The sequence below is a fragment of the Mytilus californianus genome, unplaced genomic scaffold, assembly GCF_021869535.1.
Source record: "Mytilus californianus isolate M0D057914Y unplaced genomic scaffold, xbMytCali1.0.p SCAF_2, whole genome shotgun sequence".
Classification (NCBI taxonomy): Eukaryota; Metazoa; Mollusca; class Bivalvia; order Mytilida; family Mytilidae; genus Mytilus; species Mytilus californianus.
This window is the reverse complement of record NW_026262668.1, coordinates 1,024,723-1,036,622: the sequence shown is the minus strand read 5'-3', so window position 1 is coordinate 1,036,622 and position 11,900 is coordinate 1,024,723. Positions and strand designations below refer to the sequence as shown.

The 11,900-nt window shown below is 33.6% G+C and overlaps 1 protein-coding gene across 1 annotated transcript; it reads left to right on the top strand.

Annotated features, from left to right (window-relative positions):
• The first annotated feature begins 3,710 nt into the window (after positions 1 to 3,710).
• LOC127728754 (flavin-containing monooxygenase 5-like) lies at positions 3,711 to 11,732 on the top strand. Its single transcript, XM_052236384.1, has 6 exons — positions 3,711 to 3,816; positions 5,674 to 5,888; positions 6,861 to 7,160; positions 9,965 to 10,519; positions 10,843 to 11,008; positions 11,403 to 11,732. Exons 1-6 carry the CDS (start codon positions 3,711 to 3,713, stop codon positions 11,666 to 11,668), a joined length of 1,608 nt encoding a protein of 535 aa, XP_052092344.1. The 3' UTR covers positions 11,669 to 11,732.
• The last annotated feature ends 168 nt before the right edge of the window (positions 11,733 to 11,900 follow it).

The following is an 11,900-nucleotide window of genomic DNA, read 5'->3' as shown; positions in this document are numbered from 1 at the left end:
TGTTCCTCACAGACAAAAATGTGAATTATTCATGCAAAGGGTGTTTTTCCCATGACCAGTCAGATGAATACACATACACATCAGCTTTATTACGATTGACAGAGGTGAGATTTGTAATATATTATATAAATAATAGAGAGAAAATAATAAAACTTTTTGTTCAGCCAAAAGGTACGCTTATGGAATTTTAATATTTCATTATTCTACCCCCGTTTTCATTTTTAACAATCATATATATATATAATAAGATAAGACTAATTAACAATCGTTAACTGTACACACGACACGCTGATTACGATATAACCCGAATAATTCAGTCCCTCCCCGTGACCGACTCTCCCACTCGCGAGGCATCGTAGAGCAGTGGAATATAACGACTGAATTATTCGGGTTAATTACGGTTATCCGATTAACCACAATCGTTAATATACAAAACCATTTGTGTGTATTTCATATCTGGTATTTATAAAGAAATTGATAACTTTCAGGCTGGTGAAAAGGGATTTAATTACCTACGATTTTGCAGTAAAAGAGAAAAGGGAATGCTACCCACAATCACTGAAGCTGAGTACAGCACCGGGAGTACAGCGAAGAGAAGTTGGCATAGGCGGATCCAGGGGGCCCTGCCCCCCCCCCCCCTTATGAAAGTTCTGGATCCGCTACTGGTTGGCGGTACACATGGACCATGCTACATCTAAACTGCTGTTGGAACGATACAATATGAACGAGAATGGTGAGAGATTCTTGGTCCTATAAAGAAAATACCGGAAATCTATATTTATGATAACATTTTAGTTTTAAAATATATAATATAAAAAAAAGCGATGTCTGGTTCATATGAAGCATCTGAATTCGCTGTCTCGTTTGTCATATAATAAAAGACAACAAAATAACTGGACAATAGTGAAGTCACATGCTTTCTAAACTTTAAGTCTATCTCGAAGAGTTGGCTTTCGAATTATACTGCGTATATGTAAATAAGGGGAATTTCTTTACACTATGTATCTAAAATATAAAAAAGAAGATGTGGTGTGATTGCCAATGAACCAAATATTCACAAGAGACCAAATGACACAGAAATTAACAACTATAGGTCACCGTACGGCCTTCAACAATGAGCAAAGAACATACCGCATAGTCAGCTATATTAAGGCCCCGAAATGAAAATGTAAAACAATTCAAACGAGAAAACTAACGGCCTAATATATGTAAAAAAAAAAAAATTAATTTTTACTTTTAGTGCTTTTTTAACAATAGTAAATGTTTTATTATATCTTTTTATAAAACGCTATGCTTATCAGTGTTTTAATGCTTAGTTTTAAATTTAAACCAAACTCCTGCTTTTTACCCCCTTGTTTTAACTACGGTACATGTATAGTACTGCTTTATTTGCTGATTTATTATAAAAAAAAATTATAAAACTAAAACTGTTTAAATCGCAGCATGCGATTTGTAATGCGTATCGGTGATTCAATGTTATTTGTTTTATACCAAATACCTGCTTTTAACATGCATAGTATAATTGTTTTATTTGCTGATGCTGATATACATGTGCGTGTCACTTTTATCGTTCTTAAATAATGTGTAACTCTTTTAATTTTATAAAATAATATTTATCTGTGAAATTTAAGTTGTTTTTGCATTTTCATTTTGATATCGTTTTTGAAAAACATGTCTTTTGATGTCTAACATTTTAAAAATCTTCAGCATAAACTGTGATCCATTATTATCTGTCTTTAGTATTCATATATTATTGTTAAAATTGAAACATTCGTACTTGTTTTTGTGCTTTATTACAAATGTCTATTATCTGAATTTGCAAAATACTTGTCTAAAATTAAAAAAAAATCAATGTGCATAACTTATTTCATCGACACAAAGTTGTCTCATGCCAATCCAATATCTATATATTTTCCCCGGGCGCTTTTATTTTCTTCCCCGGGCGCTTTTTCTTCACCCTTGCTCCCGGGCGCTTTTTAGTAGGAACCAGAAATGTGTAGAATTGGAGGCGCTATTATACTAATAAAATTCTGAATTATTTAAGTTGAATGATGTAAAATTCTAAAAAAGAAATACTGAGGATATTTTGACATTACAGCAGTATACAAAATGCAATCTTATTGATGTCATACAACAATGTATGATCATGTATTGGAACATATTTTTGATATGAGGTGCTATTATTTGTCTATCCAGTTCCAGAAGTAACATGAACATGTTCTTGAAATAATTATTGGAAGAAATCGAGAACAAAACAATAGTGGACATTATAATGCCACCTCATACAAATCATGCGCAACGTTTCAGAGTTTAAAAAAAATAACTGTTACTGGGTTACTCAATTTGTACTCGAATACATATTGCCTTTGTCGATTGCACTCCCAGCTGTTGCATGTGATTTGGTAGGAGTTCATATTTAAGCTGGACTTTTGGTGGATTCAATGGGGGATATTTGTAAATACTTTACTGAATCTTTCCAACGTTTATTCGAAAGTTCGTTTATCATTTCATTTGATCAATCCTGACACCCTCGGTGTGTTATACAAGAAAAACCTTAAAATGTGCATTATCTATAACATAATCTTCACACTTATGTGAGATTTTAACATGTTTCACAACAACATAGTTCTGTAAGAAACTTTTAACGACAAAATGTATAGATACATGTATATATAGTGTATCGTATAAACAACAAGGAATGATTTAAAAAATAAACTTGAACAAAATGTCTATATGCTCTCATAGAGCACCTTAATTGCAGAGAAACATACAACCACTAAATAAATGTACGATAGTTTACGAGTGAATTGTATTCTAAATACAGAAGACATAGTTTACTTAGTTTGATAACATGTTTATTTTTGATAATCTTCTTGCTATTTTTGATGGTTAGAATATTAAAATAGCTACTGAAGAGTTGCTATCAGTGACATCGTCGACATTAATGTTTATTCAGAAATAAATAACTATTAATAGTTCAAGGTATTAAATCTGGTTACAATCTTGAAAAGACTCATACTGACCATGAATTGAAACGGAGAAAGACAGGCAAGACAAAGTATAAACATAGTAGGTAAGAACACGATACCTCGATGATGATGAATTAAATGCATATTTAGGACGAGCACATGTAAATGTTAAATGAATATTAGCCCTGCTTTTTACTAGACCGACACGCTGAGCCGGATTTTAACTATAGCTAGTTCACAAGGTAACAGTCCGCAGTTAAACATGTCACCCTACCGGAAACATTATTCTGACTCCTAGCAGACCAGTCTTTGATCTGACCTTAATGCTGCGTGCTCAGCGGAGAAGCAGCAAATTCAAATCCTTACGTCTTGAGTTTGACCCGGTCGGAGTTCGAACCTACGACCTCCGGTATTCGAGGAGAGCACGCTTCCAGGAGACCTCCGAGGCGATCACGATATATTGAGCTCCATGCAACAAAATAGTAATATAGTCAACTAATAAATAAAAATACGTAAAACAAAACTATACGATTTCCTCAGTTTACAGGGATTTCAGGAACCTTTTTAAAAATTAATGTAAAACTTATAATAATGACATGACATTCAAAATAAATAAAACCGTTTCGGTAGTAATGAGGCATGTTTTATTGTTATTATATTTTTCTATGCCCGCTTCTACTTCATTTCGTATAGTAAGTACTCTGTACCTATATTTGGTTTTGTTTGTAGATTATTGACAACATGAAAGTGGCTATAATTGGTGCAGGGACCAGTGGAATAGCTGCCATCAAATGCTGTGTAGATGAAGGGTTACGACCGACATGTTACGAACGGACACATGATATTGGTTTGTATTACATATTATCTTATCTGAATAAAAAAGACTTACTGTTCATATAAGGAAACATGCCATGAATAGAGATTGCTTATAGATACAAATTATACGTGAAAAGTAATTCAAAAATAAAAAGATGATTACCTATTGAGTTAAATAAACACTTTCTAATACCAAATGTATACTTTAGTAATATCAAGACATGCATAAGTATATCTATCAATGATTTAAAACGATGTGTTATGCCAAAATTCTAAAATAATACACACTTGTATTACCAATAGAAGTCCATATATTGTATGCTCCACAAAGGGGCGAACCAATATGTGATACATATTCATCAAAACATTATGTGGTAAAGTTGTATATAGAGCATATATACCGAAACTGTTTACGATAATAAACTGTCTCTTCAAGAAAAGCTTAGTACCGTCTTCTATACAGGAGAGGCGAAAGATACCAAAGGAACAATATAACCCATAAGTCGAAAAACAAACTGACAACACTATGGCAAAAATCGAAAATCGACAAAAAAACAAAACAACATCGAAAACTAAAGACTGAGCAACACGAACACAAATAATACCGGGGGTGATCTCAGGTGCTCCGGAAGGGTAATCAGATCTTCATGTGGCACCTGTCGTGTCGTCATGTAAGTACAAACCAGGTTATAAGTCTAATTTGGTAGGTCACGTTCGAGGAAAAGAACAAAGGATTGTATAGTTACAACGATTTGAACATATCCGTCATCATCGGATATTTTATATCGGTCAGATCAACCAACTCGTGATGGCGTTCGTAAAATTTTCGAAGTGATGATTTCAACTTCACCACTTGGAACTCTTGTTTTAATAGCTTCCTTGTGAGCAGCAACCCTCTTTCAAGGAATTCATGATAGGAAATACAAGCTCTGGAATATGGTACCAATTGGGAGATGTATACTCCATATGCAGGCGCTGCTATATACGAGGGTGTGGATGGGGGTCCTTCATTTCTGTATTGTTTGTAATTTTTAGGCCATTAATCTCTATTGCTTATATTTTAAAACCCCATTTTCTCTATTCTTCACATTTTTGGTCCATTTTTCTCTATTCTTTATATTTTTCGCCCATTATTCTCTATTCTGTTAACCACCATTTAGACCCTCATATACAAGGTTCGGCACTCAAAAAAAACAGAGAGAGTCGTTGATGATTATGACATTAGTTACGTTGAACTAAGTTTTGGACAAATAAGTAAGTAATCATGAAACAACATCTACACATTATCGTATCTTAATGACTTTTTTATATTACAAGAACCAGTAGCACTGTTTTCAATTTCAACAAATAAATTTGAGAATTATATTACTACTAGAATTTGTCAATGTAAATCAGTATGACAAAAAGGGTAGCGGATGTCATCTTTGCAAACCATTCGAAATTTTGGTAGTCACCTGTATGCTCCATCAACTTTGTACTTATTATTGATCGGTTGCAAATTGACTTTCTTCTGAAACAGGGAACGAAATGATATTGTTTGCGGATGCACAAGAAAAATTTTGAATATCGTTTATTGGCCTTGTGGTCATAAAACTTTCGAGCAAGAGTATCGTACTCAAACTCCGAAATCAACCAATTAAAATGATGGAATGGGTGTTTCGAGCATAAATTTTATACTCCGAGAACTAAGTAAAGTTTTATGACCGACTCGGAGAGCCCAGATATTTTATATACAAAAGACACAAATGTTATCTCAAATGTAATTCTATTATCCAAAATGATACACAATTTTTGTTTTCATTAGTTCGGAAAAGGTTAAGCACTTTGCAATTTCAGTATTTGATGATTGAATGGCAACAAAATATATCAACTGGTTTCATCGTTATAGGTGGTCTTTGGCGCTATACAGATGAAGTCACAGAAGGTCAGGCATGCGTAATGAAGTCCACAATCATCAACACCAGTAAAGAAATGATGTGTTACAGTGACTTTCCAATACCAGCGGAATACCCCATCTTTATGCATAACTCTTATGTTCAGAAATATTTCAACTTGTATGTCGACAAATTTGAATTGAGAAAACATATTCACTTCAGGCACGAGGTGAGCACTCAGAATGTCATTTAATTCTTTAAATCAAACAACTTGGTGTATATCGCTATAGAGATACATTTTTGCTCATAGTTAACAAAGTGGGCAATAAATAACTGTTTCCGATGACTGATGTGATAAGATGATCTTTTATGACGTTTTTTTTATTCAATTAGAATTTCAAGATCAACGAACTTCAAGGCCATTTAATATTCAGTATTAAGATGCCGAATTAAGTCTAAAAATATCGAGTGTCTTTGTAAACTATTCAAATTGATAAATATTTAGTTGCGTAACTTCAACAGCAAACATTTAATGTAATCATCGAAGAAATACCTTACCTATGACCGTTATGGAATAACCGTTTCACAGATGATATCGGATATGTTCTTTATCATATGTCGTAATTACAATCTACTTCCTTTTTCACCACGAATGTGATCTACCGAATTAGACTATTTACCGGATTTGTAATAACATGAGCAACACGACGGGTGCCACATGTGGAGCAGGATCTGCTTACCCTTCCGGAGCACCTCAAATCACCCCCAGTTTTTGGTGGGGTTCGTGTTGCTTAGTCTTTAGTTTTCTATGTTGTGCCTTGTGTATTGTTATTTGTCTGTTTGTCTTCTTATTTTTCAGCCATGGCGTTGTCAGTTTATTTTCGATCTATGAGTTTGACTGTCCCTCTGGTATCTTTCGCCCCTCTTTTATATATAAACATATAATTTTTTTTTCTTTTTCTAGATTTCAAAGTCAGCACGACAAACTAGGATTCTTAATAACCAAATAATTATGTTACATCAAGCGGAAGTGCCAAAAGGATTAAAGATTTAGATTAATTCTCTTTCATTTATTTTCAGACATGCATTGTGCCATACATCAAAATAGTCATATATATGCAGTCTATCCGTTAATTTGCAATGCATTTACAGTTAAAATACTCGAATTACTTTAATTTAAATGGTGTTTTTGTGTTTTGAGATCATTTCAGTAAAACCAACAGATGATTTTGAAACAAGCGGCCAATGGATACTAAAAGTCAAAGATTTAGCAAACGAAGAAGAACACAATATAACATACGATGCCGTAATGATATGTACTGGACATCATGCTGAGAAAAATATGCCAGATTTTCCTGGATTAAAGAATTTCAAGGGAAAAGTTCTTCACAGCCATGACTACAAGCACACTGCTGGATATGAAGAAAAGAGAGTGGTTGTCGTTGGAATAGGCAATTCTGGTGGCGATGCGGCCGTAGAACTTAGCAGAGTGGCTTCACAGGTAACATTAATCATTTGTTGAGATGAACTTTTGTTGATCTATACATGTACGCAATGGATATTTCCTTTTCAAATCGCGTTTGACTACAAAAAAACACAAACAAATCTCTTATTAAATGTCATCTCATTATTGTAATATAAAAACTTATCAAAGTAAAAACCTTTTTAAAAAGATCGAAAGCACAAAAAAGACTTAAGAATAATAACTAACAAAAGACAAAGGCCACAAAATATGCATACTTCGGTTTGATGGGTTTATTTTTAATGTTCGTAGAATGATTTTCAACGATTTTTTTGAACGAAAAAACATCCGGAGACATATTTTTGTAGTTGTTAATTCACACTGTAACAATCTACCGAAGGGCATGTCACCCAATATAAATGAAAATAATAATTAAAATTCCAAGTAGAACAGTCTTAGCTCTTGTGATATGATCTGCCTAGAAGTAGAAAACACTAGTTTGACAGTTTCTGCTATAAGACTGCATTCTTTGCAACATGACACCACCGAAACGTCGCTTTTTCCAACGAGAGAATATGATTCTGCGCTAGAAATTTAAAAAGGACTGATATAGAACAGTTCTTCTCCACAAAAAAAACAAAGATCTTTGGAAGTACATCAACTCCTTAGAATTGAAATGAAATCGTTCATTTGATAGTAGCTTCAGACTCAATAATTTCGGTTGGATTTAAACTACTGCCTTAAATAATAAATTTTTGTTTAAAAAGAGGAGAATATTTATCAATTATGGACTTTTGACGAGGTCAATACGTGATGTCAGAGATCAACAACAAAGGTGATATTTACAGATGTCCTATTATCAAATTCCAATTCTTGAGTAATAACACACAATCCACTTAAGCCCATGGTATTTACATAGCTTAGCTAATACAATATACTAGGGCTTGTTCTTGTTAAGTTGATTTCATTAACAAATGTTTATGATCTTAACACGAAAGACAAAAAATAAAGAAGATAAATAGGCAGCAGCATGACATAAAGAAAAACAAAATAAAGACGGATAACAGTCCCAAAACACCTAACATAAAGACAGATAACAGTCCCAAAATACCAAACTTAAAGACAGATAACAGTCCCAAAATACCAAACATAAAGACAGATAACAGTCCCAAAACACCTAACATAAAGACAGATAACAGTCCCAAAATACCAAACATAAAGACAGATAACAGTCCCAAAATACCAAACATAAAGACAGATAACAGTCCCAAAACACCTAACATAAAGACAGATAACAGTCCCAAAATACCAAACATAAAGACAGATAACAGTCCCAAAATACCAAACATAAAGACAGATAACAGTCCCAAAACACCTAACATAAAGACAGATAACAGTCCCAAAATACCAAACATAAAGACAGATAACAGTCCCAAAATACCTAACGTAAAGTCAGATAACAGTCCCAAAATACCAAACATAAAGACAGATAACAGTCCCAAAACACCTAACATAAAGACAGATAACAGTCCCAAAATACCAAACATAAAGACAGATAACAGTCCCAAAACACCTTACATAAAGACAGATAACAGTCCCAAAATACCAAACATAAAGACAGATAACAGTCCCAAAACACCTAACATAAAGACAGATAACAGTCCCAAAATACCAAACATAAAGACAGATAACAGTCCCAAAATACCAAACATAAAGACAGATAACAGTCCCAAAACACCTAACATAAAGACAGATAACAGTCCCAAAATACCAAACATAAAGACAGATAACAGTCCCAAAATACCTAACATAAAGACAGATAACAGTCCCAAAATACCAAACATAAAGACAGATAACAGTCCCAAAACATCAAATATAAAGACAGATAACAGTCCCAAAACACCAAACATAAAGACAGATAACAGTCCCAAAATACCAAACCGAAAGGGATACGGCAATATCAAGTATTCATTAGTTTTAGTCAGCAACCGAACCTGCTGACTAAAACAAATGAATACTTGATATTGCCGTATCCCTTTCGGTTTTTCTCAGATTTATTTATAACATAAGTTTTAAAGTGGTAGTTTTTCATCAAATTATTTTGGGTTACATGAAGTTAGGAATGAATGAACTAGATAAGTACGCATTTAATTTGATAATGTTCTTTCATGTCTGATTTGATAGTTGATACTCAACCAACAAATAAGCTGTGAAAAGCGTATGAACTGAGAACGATGTTGATAATTGTTTGCTTTACGTCCAGTGGAAAATACTTGTTGTATGTTCAGGACGGGAACAAATTAACAATACATGCTATGGGTAAGTTCTGTAAGGAAGGGGTCAAGTGCGGAAAATGTGGACGGTTACTTGAAAATTAGGGTTCGATTGAAACGCCGCTTTAAGACCTTTCAGAGACTTGTTGCAAGGGTTCTTCTCTCTATATACACGAGGCCTTCTTTCTGTCCTGACGTGGTTGCGTGTTTATACATCTCGCACGGCCAAATGGATTCCCTAATTCGGCAAGGGTGTTACTACCGGTCGAAAAAAGACAAAAGTGACCATATTTCTATACCCCATTCACCTTTGGGTGAACGTATGATAAGTGAGACAAGTAACAACACTTTATTATTAGATAAATTGATTATTTCTATTGTCATCATTGTTTCAGTATTGAATTTAATATAATATTTGATGTATTTCTATTTCTCTGTTATACGCTTTTGTCTTTCTGTTGTTTGGATTATTAGAGATTGGTTTGTGTTTCGTCAAAATTCTCAAATCCATTGGAAATGGGATTATAATTCTTGAAATTGTATGTTTAGTCCTGTTTCATTTTGTTTTAGACATTCTTGAGCACAAGATCCGGTAGCTGGGTATACAATCGAATATCAGATAGAGGTTTACCATTGGACATGCTTTACACACGCCGGATAACGTTTGCGTTAAAGAATATTATTGGTGGACCTATAATTGAACGTTTAGCCCAAAAGAAACTGGAACAAAGATTTGATCATTCAATATATGGCTTAAAACCAAAACATGGTATACTTGCTCAACATCCTATGGTCAATGACGAGCTCCCAAATAGACTTGCTAGTGGTACACTAAAACTGAAATCAAATATTAAACATTTAACAGAGAGTGGCGTTGTATTTAAAGACGGAACAACAGAGGATGATATCGATGTTGTAATGTTTGCAACTGGATATGTGTTTGGGTTTCCTTTCTTAGATGAATCTGTTGTAAAAGTAGTACACAATAAAATGGAATTATATAAATATATATTTCCACCTAATCTAAAGAGACAGACTTTGTGCATAATTGGTTGTGTACAGCCACTGGGCGCCATAATGCCAGTGAGTGAAATGCAAAGTCGCCTGGCAACAAGAGTATTCAAGGTATATCATATGTAAATATAATTTAAGCAAGTCTCAAAAATAAATCAATTGCATTTATAACGATTCAATAATGTATAATCGTCAAAACATATTTCATTCGGTTATTGTTGATCGAAAACTTTGGCTGCTAATTAACTTTCGGGTTTCGGTATCGAAGTTTACTGATTATGCTTCTGTCTGCATACAAGTCAAAGGGTACCTTGTTGGTAAACCATATTAAAAGTATTCCTATCAAAGCAACCTTTTGCGTAGACAGTACTTTTGAGTTATCTTACAGCTACTGAACTAAAGAAAGTATTATATTAATATCATTAAACTTCTAGGGGGACGTTTTGCTTCCATCAAAAGAAGAAATGTGGAAAGATATACATGAAAAAGTTGAAGCAATGAGAAAGAGATACATTGCTGGAACGCGGCATACAATACAAGTTGATTGGATAGATTATATGGATGAACTAGCAGTTCTCAATAAGTGCCTACCAGACCTATGTAAGTATTAATAAAGTGAGTCATTCTTTCTTTTCATAGTGTGTGTGTATGTATACAATCTTCTAGAATATAGCAATTATTTGCATCGTCACGATGATAGTTTATATCAGACAAATCTGCAAATAGTTACGGTCTCTTCTGTAATATGCATTTTTTTCTGTCACAAATTAGCACAAAAGATTTTACCCTGATAGACAAAATAAAGAAATAGAAAACAGGTTATTGTAACTGGTATTAATACAAACATGAAATCTAGATGCTGCCAAAAATAATACATTTGTAGTAATACATCTTATATTAAATAACTGTACCATTAATTGTCTACAGATAAAATGATACTACCATACATTTTTGTACATGTAAGCTAACACAAATTATGAAATATCTATTTAAGGGAATATGTTGAAAACAGATCCAAAATTGGCATTGGCATGTTTCCTTGGACCAAGTACTCCATATCAATATCGACTTGAAGGTCCCGGAAAATGTAGTGGTGCCCGGGAGGCGATCTTTACGCAGTGGAATAGAACACTCTCGTCATTGAAAACTAGACCTTTAGGCTTTGAAGGAAAGAAGACTGGCTTTTCAAAATTCAATGTCTTTTGCATCGCCGTCATGGCTATTATTTTGTATTACTTATTTGTATACTATAAAATATGAAGAATCACTATACGAAGCAAATACGTTTTAACTGTAATATATTTGTAACTATCGTTGTGTTTTTCTGAATGGGTGATATGGAATATGATATATCTTTTAGTTTTATATTGAGTACCATAATATACTTGGATAAAAGGAGATGTAAGGTATATGCAAATGTGAGACGGCAACCCGATGACACAATCTAATTAGATTATAGATCGCTGCTTCGACAAGTAAGCGAGTTACGATA